The sequence below is a fragment of the Physeter macrocephalus genome, chromosome 18 (genome assembly GCF_002837175.3).
Source record: "Physeter macrocephalus isolate SW-GA chromosome 18, ASM283717v5, whole genome shotgun sequence".
In the NCBI taxonomy this organism is placed as follows: Eukaryota; Metazoa; Chordata; class Mammalia; order Artiodactyla; family Physeteridae; genus Physeter; species Physeter macrocephalus.
This window is the reverse complement of record NC_041231.1, coordinates 42929361-42944153: the sequence shown is the minus strand read 5'-3', so window position 1 is coordinate 42944153 and position 14793 is coordinate 42929361. Positions and strand designations below refer to the sequence as shown.

At 51.1% G+C, this 14793-nt stretch overlaps 2 protein-coding genes across 3 annotated transcripts; one reads left to right on the top strand and one right to left on the bottom strand.

Moving 5' to 3' along the window:
• Window positions 1–376: 376 nt before the first annotated feature.
• CIMIP7 (ciliary microtubule inner protein 7) lies at window positions 377–9755 on the top strand. Its single transcript, XM_028479496.2, has 4 exons — window positions 377–407; window positions 858–1030; window positions 8858–8914; window positions 9339–9755. The coding sequence occupies exons 1-4, from the start codon at window positions 377–379 to the stop codon at window positions 9753–9755; spliced, it is 678 nt and encodes a 225-aa protein (XP_028335297.1).
• An 803-nt stretch (window positions 9756–10558) lies between these two features.
• Window positions 10559–14381, bottom strand: KLHDC8B (kelch domain containing 8B). Of its 2 annotated transcripts, none has more exons than XM_055079608.1 (5): window positions 14018–14381; window positions 12618–12782; window positions 12056–12280; window positions 11856–11957; window positions 10559–11418 (listed from the first exon to the last, which is right to left on the bottom strand). In XM_055079608.1, the coding sequence occupies exons 1-5, from the start codon at window positions 14226–14228 to the stop codon at window positions 11222–11224; spliced, it is 900 nt and encodes a 299-aa protein (XP_054935583.1). In that variant the 5' UTR covers window positions 14229–14381; the 3' UTR covers window positions 10559–11221. The 2 variants fall into 2 exon arrangements, with proteins under 2 accessions (XP_054935583.1, XP_028335543.1); XM_028479742.2 differs by having other exon boundaries at window positions 13853–14380.
• Between the last annotated feature and the right edge of the window lie 412 nt (window positions 14382–14793).

Genomic DNA, 14793 nt, shown 5'->3' with positions numbered 1-14793 from the left:
ACAATGCAGGGAAGACAATGAAGGGGACTTTCTCTCAGATCACCCAGGGAAGGACCACGCTACTAGATGGTGTCCCTGTTCTCAAAACTCTGCTCAGTGCTTCCTAAGTCACCCCAGCTCAGAACCTGTCTGGTCCCCTTCCCTGCTGAAGTCTTCCCTTGCTCTTGGAAGAGAATCCATATTCCTAACCCAGTCTAGGTCCTGTCCCTCCCTGACCTCACCTTACTTCTCCTCGTCTTGCTCACAGTCTTTTAGTCAATAAGGCCTCTTTTTTGTTTGTTTGTTTTCGGTTCTTCCAACACAACTCTCTCTCTGGCCTCTGAATCTTTGCACTTGCAGTTCTCACCACATAGAATGCTCTTCTGCTGCCCCTCACATGGCTGACTTCTTCAAGTACCACGCCCATTGTCATGAGATGCTGTCCCTACTCCCTGTCCCTCTTGATCTAGTCATCAGGTTCTTTCTTCCCTGACTCTATTCACTTGTCTTACTCCCTCACCAGAAGGAAGGTTGATAGGGGCAGGGTCTTTCTGTCTTTTCACTGCTGTGTGTGTCCCCAGCCCATATTAGGACCCTATGAAGAAAGAAAGAGAGAGAGAAAGGAAGGAAGGGGGGGAGGGAGGGAGGGAGGAAGGAAGGGTAGGGAGGGTGAGAGGAAGGAGGGGAGAAAGGAAGGAAGGTACCCTTTCCTTACAGACATAACCCTCCCAGGTGGGCCAGCACAGCTGAGGCCAACTGTTCTAATGATGGATGGAGACACGTCTCTGTTGGCCCCTCTCCAGGGTGTCCCTCCTCCTCTGACTCTTTTTATTCTGTTAGGAACTCCCAGGAGAGGCTTCTAGCCTGGGGGCTCTGAGGTCTAGGACTCAGGCTGGGGGTTGGGGTGGGATTCACCCTCAAGCCTGCCTTGTTACAGCACAACAGTGGCTTCTATGGGCACTACAGAGGCCAATTCAAGAGTGAAAGTGCTCCAGAATATCGCCTTGCAGCCAAGCCCCAGCCCCCAGCAGTGTTCCTGCAGCGCTGTCAGGTACGAGGCAGCCCTGGGTGCAGCTGCCGCGGCTGGGCCAGATTCTGCTTCTCTCAGGCTCCAAGAGCAATATCCTCAACCCTACCACAACTGGACTGACACTTGAGGCCAGCCTATCCCCAGGACTTAGATGAGGCCTGGCCCCTCTTCCCTGAAATAGATACGTGGGTGGAGAAGAGCCAGTACCAGGCTGGACAGTTTTGCTCACTGCTCCTTCTAGATGGAGGAAGAGTCAGGGCCCAGGTGGGGTGGGTGGCCATGGAGAGAGAGCCTCCAGAACCCAAGAAGTAAGCCTTGAGTTTTGCAGACCGCTGTCCTTCAGCACAGATTCCTGGATGCCATGAAAGTCAATGGTCTAGCTCACAGTCAGCCTCGTAGTCCAGGGGCTCAGGAGTGAGTAGGAGGCCTCCTCTGGTCAGTAAAACAGCATAGGAAGTGACAGGTATCCACCCCCATGCCTAACCAAGGAGGACTGGAAAGGAATGATGGGAGAATCGGCCTAGGGTGGCTGGAAAAGGCTTCCAGATAACAGGAGAGGGACGCAGGGCTGCAGGACCTCTACTGCTTCCAGGCCTAGAGACAAGGAGGGGACACTGAGCATAGTCAGGGTCCCAAAAGTAAAAAGCCCACTCAAAACAGGAGAACTCAGGAGGGTATACATATAAAGGAGTAGGTGTGGGAGCTTCAGGGAAAGGCATTCTCACAGGATGGTAACAACCAAGTGGTCAGTACTGCTGGGCCTGAAGGAACAGGGGAAGGCATGGCTCCTAGAACCCAGAAGGAGAGAGTGGTATGGAGAGGGCTTTCCTGAGAGAAGTGGTGATTTCGGGTGGAGAGACCAGACCCTACAGCCAGGTAGGGGTGGGCCTGGAAGGGAGCCAGGAGAAGAAACACCTCCTCCCTCCTTCCCTCCATCTCCTTTCCAGGCTTCCTTTCAGGTCAGAGGGAGGTTAACCTGGTGAGAAGTGTGCTCACATCAGACTCCTGGGAAAGATCAGGGTGGAGGAGGGCAGAGAGGGACCTGGAGGTGTGCCTGGAACATGTTCCGTCCACTGCAGCTTCTTGTTTCCCAGCCTCTAGCCAGGTCCTACTTGACTGGCCATCTGGATTCTCTACAAATTGCTTTCCCAGGCCAAGATCAGGGTCTTGGAGTCTGCCATGCTACAGAGCCTGAACTTCCTTAGCATGCCCAGTTGGAACGGCTGCCTGGTACTGCCTACTGAGCCAGGCCCAAATGCAACTCCAGACTGCTCGTCTGGGGCCACCTCCCTTGAGAGAGTGATGAGGTCTGTGTAGTGCAGGGACAGAGGTAACCTGGGCACTTCCTGCTGGGTGTCTGTAGTAGTCCTCAGTGGCAGCTCTCATCCCAAAGACCTGAATGTCCCCCAGGAACAGAGTAGAGGACATATTTGGGGACATGTTTTGATTGAAGTGAAGTCTTGTTACATGTTGGCATTATCAGCAACCCCAAAATAGCATGGTCTGTGTATCTGGGGCTTAGGTTGTACAAATGCCAAGTCTCCTGACTCTTTCTAGATCTAAAGCTGTTTTAATTAGTGGGACTACTCAGGGAAGGTGCACATTCTTTTTTCTTATTTGCTGAGAGATACCAAGTGTCAGCTGCCTGACTGCAGCTATTCTTGTTGAAAACCTTTCCAAGATGTGGCAGCCACTTACCTTTAGTTTGGGGCAGGTAGAAATTTTGTCATTCAGATGCAAGAAGATTCTTTTTTCTTTGTATTCTTCTTTTTCTTTTATTCTTCTTTTTCTTTTTTTCTTCTAAACCAGATTAGTTTATTTCTAGCCTTCACCTGTCTGCCTCTTGGGAAATGTAATCCTGGTCTTGTTTGTTCTTAAGGTCAGATCAGAGTGCCGGGGCTCATGGTTGGAGGCAGGTCGTTCGTTGGTGGTGCCGTGATTGCTGTGTCTCTGCCTCTGCCCCACCCCCCACCATGCCTCAGTCTGCCACAGGGACTCCTCACTCAGTACCCCACTAATTGCACACTGCCCAGCCTCCAGAGAGGCCCTTCGTCCTCCCACAGGCAAACACTGACCCATCCCAGGAAACCTACTTCTCCTCCAAAGCCTCTATAGCTCGAACCCTAGCCCAAGCCCTACCTGCTCAGAGACCACGGATTTTCCCACCTGAGTGGAAAAGGAGCTTTAGATGGTTTAGAAGCAAAGATGCAGGTGAAATTCTCCTCAGGGACGAGAATGCTTAGAACTGCCTGGGTGGAGAGGAAATGACTGCACTTTTCACTAGACTCCCACAGTTGTGAGAATAAAACTCAAGTCAGTGGGAGTCGATAGATTATCCTGTCACTGTAAGAATAGTGAGTTTCCAAATTCAGACCTGCCTCCAACAGCAGAGGCATCCACATTCTAGAGCTGTGTACAATTTTATAGCTAAGGGTAGAGATGGGGGAGGGATTGCGGGGGCAACTGGAACATGCCCCAGACCTCCAGATTTTTTAATTGAAATTTTTATTGAGATGGTTGTAGATTCAGAAACAGTTGTAAGAATTAGTAAAGAGAGATCCCTTTTACGCTTTGCCCAGTTTCCCCCAATGGTAACATTTTGCATATCTATAGTAAAATATCACGACCAGGACGTTGACATTGCTGCAATCTACCTATTTCATTCAGATTTCCTCATTTGTGTGTGTGTATTAAGATCTATAAAATCTTGGAATTCTCTGGTGGTCCAGTGGTTAGGACTCCATGCTCTCACTGCTGAGGGCCTGTGTTCAATCCCTGGTCAGGGAACTAAGACCCCCACAAGCCACGTGGCATGGCCATAAAAACCCATAAAAATCTATAAAATCTTTTAAAAATTAATTTTAATAACAGTATAGCTGATTTACAATGTTGTGTTAGTTTCTGCTGTATAGCAAAGTGAATCAATCATACATATACATATAGCCACTCTTTTTTAGATTCTACTCCCATATAGGTCGTTAAAGAGTATTGAGTAGAGTTCCCTGTTCTATACAGTAGGTTCTTATTAGTTATCTATTTTATATATAGTAGTGTGTATATGTCAATCCCAATCTCCCAATTTATCCATCCCCCCGCTTTCCCCCTTGGTAACCATAAGTTTGCTTTCTATATCTGTGACTCTATTTCTGTTCTGTAAATAGGTTCATTTGTACCATTTTTGTAGATCCCACATATAAATGATATCACATGATATTTGTTGTTCTCTGTCTGACTTACTTCACTCTGTATGACAAGTTCTAGGTCCATCCATGTTGCTGCAAATGGCATTATTTCTTTCCTTTTTATGGTTGAGTGGTATTCCATTGTATATATGTACCACATCTGCTTTATCCATTCCGCTATTGATGGGTATTTAGGTTGCTTCCATGTCCTGGCTATTATAAATAGTGCTGCAATGAACATTGGGGTACACGTATCTTTTTGAATTATGGTTTTCTCCAGATATATGCCCAGGAGTGGGCTTGTTGGATCATATGCTAGCTCTATTTTTAGCTTTTTAAGTAATCTTCATATGGTTCTCCATAGTGGCTGTTACCAATTTAAATTCCCACCAACAATGTAGGAGGGTTCCCTTTTCTCCACATCCTCTCCAGCATTTATTGTTTATAGAGTTTTTCATGATGGCCATTCTGACTGCTGTGAGGTGATACCTCATTGTAGTTGTGATTTGCATTTCTCTAGCAATTAATGATGTTGAGCATCTTTTCATGTGCCTCCTGGCCATCTGTATGTCTTCTTTGGAGAAATGTCTATTTAGATCTTCTGCCCATTTTTTGATTGGGTTGTTTGTTTTTTTGATATTGAGCTGCATGAGCTGTTTGTATATTTCGGAGATTAATCCCTTGTTGGTCACTTCATTCGCAAAAGAAAAAAAAAGATCTATAAAATCTTATCACCTGTGTAGGTTTGTGCATCCACCACCACAGTCAAGATACTGACCAACATCACAAGGATCCCTGGTCCTGCCCTTTTATACCCATCAGCCTCTCATTCCTCCACCATTCCCCTGTCCCTAACTGCTATTTTTCCTCCATTTCTAACATTTTGTGACTTCAAAAACGTTATGTAAGGGCTTCCCTGGTGGCGCAGTGGTTGAGAATCCGCCTGCCGATGCAGGGAACACGGGTTCATGCCCCGGTCTGGGAAGATCCCACATGCCGTGGAGCTGCTGGGCCCATGAGCCATGGCCACTGAGCCTGTGCGGAGCCTGTGCTCCACAACAGGAGAGGCCACAACAGTGAGAGGCCCACGTACCACACACACACACACACACACACACACACACACACAATTATGTAAATGGAATGATACAGCATGCAACCTTTGGGGAATGGCTTTTCTTGCTCAGCATAATTTCCTGAAGATTCCTCCAAGTTGTGTGTATCAACGGTTCAATTTCCATTACTGAGTAGTATTTTGTGGTATGTATATAGCAGTTTACTTAACCATCCATCTATTAAAATGTATCTGGGCTGATTCCAGTTTTTACCTCTTACAAATAAAGTTGCTATGAACATTTGTGTACAGGTTTTTGGGTGAACATAAATTTTCATTTCTTTGGAATAAATACCTACGAGTACAATTGCTGGGTCATATGATAGTTGCATTTATTTATTTATTTTTAATATTTTATTTATTTATTTATTTGGCTGCACTGGGTCTTAGTTTCGGCACACGGGATCTTCATTGACGCGTTGAGGGATCTTTAGTTGCAGCATGCAGGATCTTTTTTTAGTTGTGGCATGCGGGATCTTTTTGTAGTTGCAACATGCAGAATCTTTTAGTTGCGGGCATGCGGACTCTTAGTTGCGGCATGTAGGATCTTGTTCCCTGACCAGGGATAGAACCTGGCCCCCTGCAGTGGGAACTCAGAGTCTTAGCCATTGGACCACCAGGGAAGTCCCCGTAGTTGCATTTAAGTTGTTTGATTGGTTTTTTAATGTGGATGGAAATTTTTTTTAATTGAAGGAAAGATTCTTTAAATTCTATAGCACTTTACAACTTTCAAAAGTTTCACACACATGATTTCCTATAATCCCATAATAACTCTTTTTTTCCCCTACCCCTATATTGTACCTCCTGCATGTTAAGTTTTGTTTTTTTTTTAACTGTCAAACTGTTTTCCAGAGTGGCTGTTTTACATTTTACATTCCCACCTGCAATAAGCAAATGATTGTATTTCTCTGCATTCTCACCAACATTTGGTGTTGTCTCTATTTTTTATTTTAGCCATTCTGATTGATGTGTCATGATAGTCCACTGTGGGGTTTTTTGTTGTTGTTGTTGTTGTTTTAGGCTGTGTTGGGTCGTCATTGTTGTGCGCAGGTTTTCTCTAGTTGTGGTGAGCGGGGGCTACTCTTCGTTGTGGTGTGCGGGCTTCTCGTTGTGGCTTCTCTTGTTGCGGAGCACAGGCTCTAGGCACGCAGGCTTCAGTAGTTGTGGCACATGGGCTCAGTAGTTGTGGCCTGCAGGCTCTACAGCGCAGTCTCAGTAGTTGTGGCACGTGGGCCTAGATGCTCCATGGCATGTGGGATCCTCCGGGGCCAGGGCTCGAACCCGTGTCCCCTGCATTGGCAAGCAAACTCCTAACCACTGCACCACCAGGGAAGCCCTTTCACTGTGGTTTTAATTTGCATTTCCCTAATGTTCAGTGATGGTGAACATCTTTTCATGTGTTGTTTGCCATCTGTATATCCTCTTTGAAGAAATGTCTTCATGTCATTTGCCCATTTTCTAATTGGATTGTTTATTTTGCTGTTCAGTTGTGAGAGTTCTTTATACATTCTAGATACTAGTCCTTTATTGGATATATGATTTGCAAATATTTTCTCTCAGTCTGTAACTTGTCTTTTCATCCTCTTCACATGGACTTTCACAGAGCAAAACTTTAAAAAAATTTTTGATGAGGTCTAATTTATTGATTTTTTTTCTTTTATGGCTCTTGCTTTTGGTGTCACATATAAGAACTGTTTGCCTAGCTCTAGATTCTGAAGATTTTCTATTTTTTTCCTAAAAGGGCTCTGGGTTTTTAATCTCTTGTGTCAGTTTGCTTTATGAGGAATGAAAAGTAAGGCCAGATGGCTTCCTACCTTCATGGAGCTTTCATTCGATTTGGAGAACACTGGCTGTCTAAGGCAGGAGGTCCCAATAGGGGAGCTTGTTAAAGGCTCCACCCCAAAGATTCTGGTTCAGGGATCTGGGATGGAGCTACCCCCTGACTTTTATCTAGGAACTTATTGTCAGCCATTGCTCATACCCCAACCCAGCCAAGATTGGACTCACCAGATCAGGTACTTCATTCTGGTCTGCAGCAGGAGAAGCTGAGTGGCTGAGGTGGAGGGACCCTGGGGGCAGAGACCAGGCACAAAGGCAAGGTGGACGGTCTTGGGAGAGATTCCTGCTGAGGTCTAGGGGCCTGAGAGGTGGTCTCTCTCTGCCTGGGGATGTGGCATGGTTCTCTGGCCCCAAATGGGCTAAAGCAAATGCCCTGGGGACCTTCTTTCCCTGTTCATTGATTTAACAGCAAATATGTATTGAGCACAGTGCCAGGCTCAGTGTTGGAGTTATAGATGTGAGTAAAACAGACAGTAATCTTGCCCATGAGGTGCTTGTGTTCTAGTCAGGGGCATCGGATGGTAAACAGCAGCATAATACATAGTAATACAGTATGTTAGAAGGTGAAAAATGCTAGGTTGGGGTGATGGGACTGCTGGTGTAGTAGTGGTCAAGGAAGGCCTCCCAAGAGGTAGGTGAGAGGGAGTCATGGCCAGCTGGGAGAAGAGTCCCAGGCAGAAGTAACTGGTAGTACAGAGGTCCAAGGTGGAAGTAGCTAGTGTATTTGAGGAACAGTGAGGATGCCAGTGTGGCCGGAGGTAATGGAGGAATCAATATCATGTGGGTCTCATGGACCACTATGATGACTTTGACTTTAATAAACATGAGGAACTGTTGTGGATTTTTGACAAACAAGGAGTGTGATCTGATTTACATATTAAAAGAGTTATTCTGCCTGCTAAGAGGACAGTAGACTGGAGAGGCAAGCTTGGAAGTAGGGACACCAAGTGGGAAGCTCTTGCAGTAATTGAGGCATGAGGGGAAGGTGGCTTAGACCAGAGAAAGCAGCGGCCATGCTGAGAAGTGGTCTGATCCTGGGTACATACTGAAGGAAGTATCAGCAGGATTTCCTGGCACACTGGATGTAGGGTGTGAAAGAAAAGAATCAAGGGGACTCCGAGGTGTTTGGCAAGATCTAGCTGCCGTGACCTGAGCTGGGAGAGGCTATAGGTGGGGTGGTTTTGGGGAATGATCCAGAGCTCAGCCATGTGTTTGGAGATGCCCGTTAGACATTTACATGGGAATATGGAGCAGGTGGTTGGCTAATGAGTCTGGAGTTCAGGAAAGAGCTCAAGCTCTAAAGAGAAATCTCAGTTTCCAGGTGGTATTTAGGGCCAAGAGGCTGGGTTGCTGATGAGACAGTGAAAGAGAGGAGGAGAGAGCTGGAGCCTAGTCCTGGATGATCTAAAGGACCCAATGTGAAACTTAAACTACTGCCCCACTAACGGCAGGATGTCCTGGAAAATGCCTCAGCCCCTTCCTCAATCAGTGGCCCCAGAGGCTTCTGTTTAGAGAGCATGTGCTGGGGTGAGATGTTCCAGGAATGAGGTGTTGCTTTAATTTGTATCTGCCCTTTCAGTGTGTTGGCATTTTAGCAGTTTAAGGGTGGTGGCTCCTGGCAACTTCCCTCCATTATGGGGCCCTGAGTTAGCATCTCGGGGACAGGTAAGCATCATCTTTCCCCATTCACCTTCTTTTTCACTGTCTTTCAAGGAGCCAGCGCGGCAACATTTCTTCTCCAAGCATGACAACCGCACTTCCTTTGACAAAGTGAGTGCTAGAGAGGAAGGAAAATGGGCAGACTCCCAGCCTAGGCTGAAGTTGAGGTAGGGTGGAGGGGATAAGACATTGCAGGGAGAGAGGGCTCTTTATACAGACAGAGGAGTGTCTGTTTTCCTGACAACCTCTTTCTTCTGGGAAACAGCCCATTCTACAAACAGAGGTACCTCTGCTTTGATTTCCCCCACCAGCTTGCCTGACAATGTGCAAATATCTTAGGAGCCACTGACTTTCTTGGGGCTTCATTCACTCTGGAATGGAAGGCATGACTGGGGATGCAGGCCAAAGAGGCTGGGGTACAGGCCAGGGAGGCCAGGCACAGGCCAGGCATCACCAGGAAGGCTTGGGTATAGGAGGGGACCAAGGAATTGCCTGGTCCCAGGACTGTGGGCCAAGGGCCCGTACCGTTGAGGAGGGCCCCTATTGCCTGCTACAGGGAATTGGAAGGCGGAAAGACCTGGAGCGCCTATGGCAGCAGCACACCTTCCTGCGCTGGGCACCCTGTGAACTGGAGTTGCGCCAGCCGCGGCCCCTTGAATCCTCCTACCAGGCTGATTTCCGGTCAGCGCCAGGACTCAGTGACCTCCCCCAGCGCCTTGTCCACTTTGTGCAGATCCAGCCTCCCCGTGCCAGCACCACCTACCAGCAGAACTTCTGCCAGCCATCCTGTGGTGGCCATTGTGGCAGTGACAACATGGGGCCCCAGGCCCCAGTCACCAAAACACTGCCTGACCTCCGAGGGATCCCAAGACCCAAGCTGCTGCAGCATTACCTTCATGCTGGGGTCTCTGAGTGTCTAAACTGGTCCAGAACATTAAACAAGGACAGCTAACTCAGTGGCCTGTCTGTGCTTGCAGCCCAAGAGATCTCCGAGGCTGGAGAGCAGTAAGGCACAGCCAGGCCCTGCGCCTGGCTCCTATGTTGCTTGTGCCATGGAGCCTTGTGCTGGTTGGGGGAGGTGCTGCCTGGGGAGTCTTGCCAGTGAGTGAGAAGAGGTAAGGCCTGCAGGAGGCTAATGGTCCAGGAGGGTTACCTTGGCCACAGCAGGTGGGTTCCAGGACCCCAAATCCGTTCTTGCCACACACTCAACTGTGAACCCCTTGCAATCAGTACGCTGCAGGGAAAGCAGAGTCAATGGCCCCTACTAGCGGGCAGCAAAGACTGGAGGAGGAGGCAAGGGCTGGCAGCTTTGCTTTTTCTGGGAGGCTACTGCCTCTAGGGGTCTGGTGAGTGGCAACACAGTCATGCCTAAGAGACAGTTTCGCCACAGCTGGGACAGAGGGAACAGCCCCCACTGGACACACACCCCCCGCCCCCACCGCCGGAGGTGAGCAGAGCCTTTGAGGATGCTGTGTGATGTGAATCTTGAGGTCATCCTGATCCTACGGTATTTTGTTGCAGTTTTCTGAGCTCTTCTGTGGTCTTGCTGTGAGTGCCCTCTAACAGCCAGGGCAATAGGGGATCGGGGTCATCCTACGTCACCAACAGAAAACTGAGGCTTAAGTGGGGCTAAGACAGCAGGACAGTTTGGGGGCAGAAGCCAGATCCCAAAGGCTCCTCTAGGCCCTCATTCCCTGAGAAAGTTGAGGGCCAGGGGCTCAGGGGCAACACAGGAGTCCACACCAGAGGCCATAAGCCAGATTTAGCAGCACTTTTACTTCCACATCTGAACTCCCTGGATCCTCACAACAGCCCTGTGAGGTAGGTAGGGCAGGAAGGTTTCAGAGATCCCCATTTATAGATGAGGATGCTGAGGCACAGAGAGGTGAAATGACTTGCCCAAGGTCACACAGCCAGCAGTGTAAAGGGCCCAAAGCCACCATTCTTCTGGCCCTCTAGAGGTCCCCACATCCACTCCTGTACCCCTCTGTGTTCCCACCCTCTCTGACCTCTTCTGAGTCCACAAGGGCCTTCAAGGCAGGCTGACAGCTAGGATTTTTCAGGAACAGCCATTGGGGAGGGCCTGATCAACTCCAGGTAGGCACTGACCTGTGAGGCAGGAGGCCAGCTCTGCCCTCCCCAACTTCCCAGTTGGACAGAGGGCCCAGTAGGTTCCAGAGCAAGGGTGGAGCTGGGCATGGTCCATGAATGAATGGGAGTAAAGGTGGGTATAAAGGTACGTGTGTCCTTTGCTAAAGATGAAGGCCACCCCCAAGGCCCAGACACAGTGTCTCAAGTGCCCCACCCTGTGCCTCCCTCATCCCACAGAGCCACAGTGAGCTTTCTCAGCAGCGAAAGGAACAACAGACATCTGCTTCTGGCACTGAACTGCTCCAGTGGACAGGTCCCATCAGGCATTCAGACCCCATCACGCAGACACAGTGCCTCCACAGCTTGACTGGGACCCTGGGCCACACCCCCGATGGCAAACAGCCGGGGCCCAGCCTGCAGACTAGAACAAGAGCAGCGGGCCGTGGGCATGGCAGGCAGTGCCTCCCAGCGCCGCCGTGCAAGGCTGAAGCCTTCCACAGAGCCCAGAGGGCACGGCTGGTTTCCTGCAGGAAGAAGACAGATGTTGTAAAGGGCACAGGCTGCAGGGGCTCCAGCTCTTTTGCTCCCTGAGCCCAGACCGTGGCCCAGCATGCATTACCCCAGGATGGGCTATCCATGCCTTGCTACTCATTGCCCCCATTTCATCACTCATTCATTTATTCATTCACATTTCTATTTCTCCATTCATTCAGTGGTCATTTGTCCTGTTTTTATCTCCTAGGCCCCTGCTGGTACAGAACCCACAGTTAGGTGCTGAGAGACACCCCAAAAGCTGAGCCAGGCAGACCACCCACCGATTGTTTTACACATTGGGAAAGGGAAGCTCACAAAGCCCTGACCCCTGGAGTACCTAGAGAAGGGCAGGAGGTGGTGCTCACGCGGCAGGCTACTCTTTCCTGTCTTGGGCTCCCCTCCTATCCCTAGCCCCACAGAGACTCACCAAGGCCCCCAATGGCCACGATGTGGTCCCCAAGTGAGCCAACCACAAAGTCGGCCCTCTTATCCCTCATGCGCAGGCTGCGGGGCAGCTTGGTCCAGGACCCTGCAGGGGAGGGGAGGTCAGATCTAGCCCCCTCACATACACTGCACCCCTCCATCCCATGGAGAGTGGGAGAATAGCCCAGACCAGCCACTGCTCACCATGCTCCAGGTCGAACATCTCCACAGTGTTGACAAAGTGTGGGCGGGAGTAGAAATTGTGGGGCCCGGGCTGCTGCAGGCCACCCAGGCTAAAGACGCTGCCTTCGGCCATCGCGCAGCCGGCAAAGGCCCGGCGGCTGGGCAGGCTTGGGTGTCGGGTCCAGGTACGGGCCTCCAGATCAAAGGCCTCAAAAGCAGTCACTGGGAGCTTGCCCTGGCGGCCCCCTGCCAATGGAATTGGGGCACCTGGGAGGCAGCCCAGGGGGCCTGGCAGGCTCTTCCTTTACCACGTTGCTGAGCCTTTACCACTGCCCACCCCAGCTACCCATACCCAGCTGTGTGCACACCAGAGCACAGATCAACCCCAAAGATCCTTAGGCACTGGGGTTTGGTTTTCCAGCCTCAGCAGGACCACCAGAGGTCAGAGCCTCAGAGCAACCCTGGCTCAAACCAACAAAACTTCTCTTGTCCCACCATCCCAGACTAAGCTTGATCCCAGCCAATCTATACGGATAAGTGATTTTGGACTTCAAGCCAATTTTCCACATCCCCAGGTCCTTACCCAGGACATAGATCTTGTTCCCGTTCAGGAAGGTGGAGGCCCCATAGCAGGGTGTGGGCATCGAGGGCAGCGAAAACCAGCAGTCCCGGCGGGGTTCATACACCCGAACCTGGGCCTGGGGGGTTGTGTCAGGGCCCATTCCCCCCAGTGCATACACCATACCATCTGCAGAGAAAAGAGTAATACAGACTATCCCTGGGCCTGGCCACAGCACTCCACCCTGACAACTGCCCTGGTCAGGCCTGGAGGTGGCTTAGGACACACCTATTTATGGTACCCCTCCCTGGCAGCAGAAACCCTCCTGCCTGCCTGGAGTGGGGGCTGGGAGAGCTAGGATTCCCACTCTGGCCAGGGCCCCTTCAAGTGAAGAGCAGGAGGCAGCCAATCTAATTATAAGCCTATAAGCCGTCTCTGTCTCCCTGGAGACGCTATGGCAACCAAGTCTGGCATCCAAGCAGGACCGGTGGTCAGACCTAGAGGCCACAATGTAGGGACTCTAATGGGGGAAGGAGGGTGGGGGGTGGTTTAAGCCAGAGGTGGGGGCCATATGGAGATCTGTTCAGCATGGAGCTCAGACTGGGGAGGGGGCTCTGGGGATCAGCTGGGGGGCTGGGAGAGGAGCTTGGGCCTGCAGGATGGGGGTGCTGTCCACAAGCCGTCTGCCAGCACTTCTGTACCCTGCCCTTTCACTAGAGTAGCTTCTTGCCCTGTTATACCCTCAGGGTCAGCTGGGGGCATGTCTGGGGGCCTTGGGCAGATAGCCAGTCAGCTAGGGGCTTCCATGGCAACTGCCTCCAGGCCAGCTTGGCTTTTGTCCATCTCAGTCTCCCTGGTTTGTTTGTGTGGCGCGAGGAATTTAAGCACTTGCCCGGGCTCTGAGCCAAGGCCCTGCTCCCATCCCCCTCTCCCAGACTATTTATAACTGTGGGAGTCATTGGGCCACCCCTCCTTGTCTCTTAGAGAGGAGGAATGGGGCAGGGAGGTGGCTTGGGCCTCCCATCATGCTGGCAGCTAGCCTGGGCTCAGACTCCCACCTCACAGCTGGAAAAGGCAGTTTAGGCTGCTGCTAGCCCAGCTCAGAGCTAGGTAGGGAAGGGTACAAGAAACAAAGCCATGTCCAGGGCACCCAGGCAAAATTTACAGCTCTTGCCCAATCTCTGAAGGTAAGGGACCAAGTCAGGAAAGAATGGAGGGTGTTGGGGCACCTGAGGGACCTTCCTTGGGAGGCCACTCACCTCTCTCCACAGTTGCAACCCCCATGGCTGCCTGAGGGAGGGTGGCCCGACGCTCCCAGCGGCCCTCGTCAGCCAGGAAGGCCTCCACAGCAGCTACCGGGCTCTGGCCCTCATCCACACCGCCCACCACTAGCACCTGCTTGCCCAATACCACAGCAGCCGCACCAGCTCGGGCAGTGGGCAGGGGCGCCAGTGCCAGCCACGTATGTGAGGCCATGTCCAATGTCTCAGCAGTGTCCAGAGGCAGTCCAGCCCGGCCACAGCCCCCCAACACTAGCAGGTGCCCATCCTGGTATGCCACTGTACCATATACCCGGCAGGTGGGCATGGGTGGGAACACCTGCCAAGCAAAGGCCCGGCCACCTCCTGTAGCCATGGTGTTCACCTCCAGTGGCAGGCCATGCTATCTGCTCAGGCTGCAGGCCTCACTGAAGGGCATGATGGGGCAGCATCTTGACTCTACCGGGGCTACAAGGGAGTGTGGGGCCAGTCCAAGGACTTTGCTTTCACCTAGAGAAAAGAGGGAAAACAAAGGGTCAGAGCCACTGACCACTGTACCCCTCAGGGTACAGATGAGCAGCCTGGCCCAAAATTGCTGGTGGGAAAAGTGGAGGGCAGACACACCTCCACTGCCTAGCACACTAATGTGGAGGCCCTCCTAGAGTGGGAAGGAGGGCAGTCTCCCAGTTACCCAGGCAACTTCCCGACTTCCTATGGGGCTTGAGGGATTCTCCTTCCATACCTTGCCCTCACCTAGTTGCTCCCCGGTTGAATCTAGGTCTAGGTGGAAGGTAAGGTGACTAGGATAGGCTTTCCACCCTAGCCCCCTTCCCTTTCCCTCAACAATCCTCACCCTGGTGCTCTGCATCAGTGGAGTTTTACTGTACCCTCCCCCTTACTGGCTTCCAGTGTGCTCTGGGCAGCCATCAGGGTCTCCAACC

Coding starts and splice junctions, on each gene's coding strand:
- CIMIP7 (XM_028479496.2), top strand. CDS start 377: ATGGCTGACTTCTTCAAGTACCACGCCCATT. Junction 1,031..8,857: donor TGTTCCTGCAGCGCTGTCAG/GTACGAGGCAGC, acceptor CTGTCTTTCAAG/GAGCCAGCGCGGCAACATTT. Junction 8,915..9,338: donor ACCGCACTTCCTTTGACAAA/GTGAGTGCTAGA, acceptor ACCGTTGAGGAG/GGCCCCTATTGCCTGCTACA.
- KLHDC8B (XM_028479742.2), bottom strand. CDS start 14,228: ATGGCTACAGGAGGTGGCCGGGCCTTTGCTTGGCAGGTGTTCCCACCC. Junction 12,783..13,852: donor GGTTGCAACTGTGGAGAGAG/GTGAGTGGCCTC, acceptor TTTTCTCTGCAG/ATGGTATGGTGTATGCACTG. Junction 11,958..12,055: donor GATGTTCGACCTGGAGCATG/GTGAGCAGTGGC, acceptor CCTCCCCTGCAG/GGTCCTGGACCAAGCTGCCC.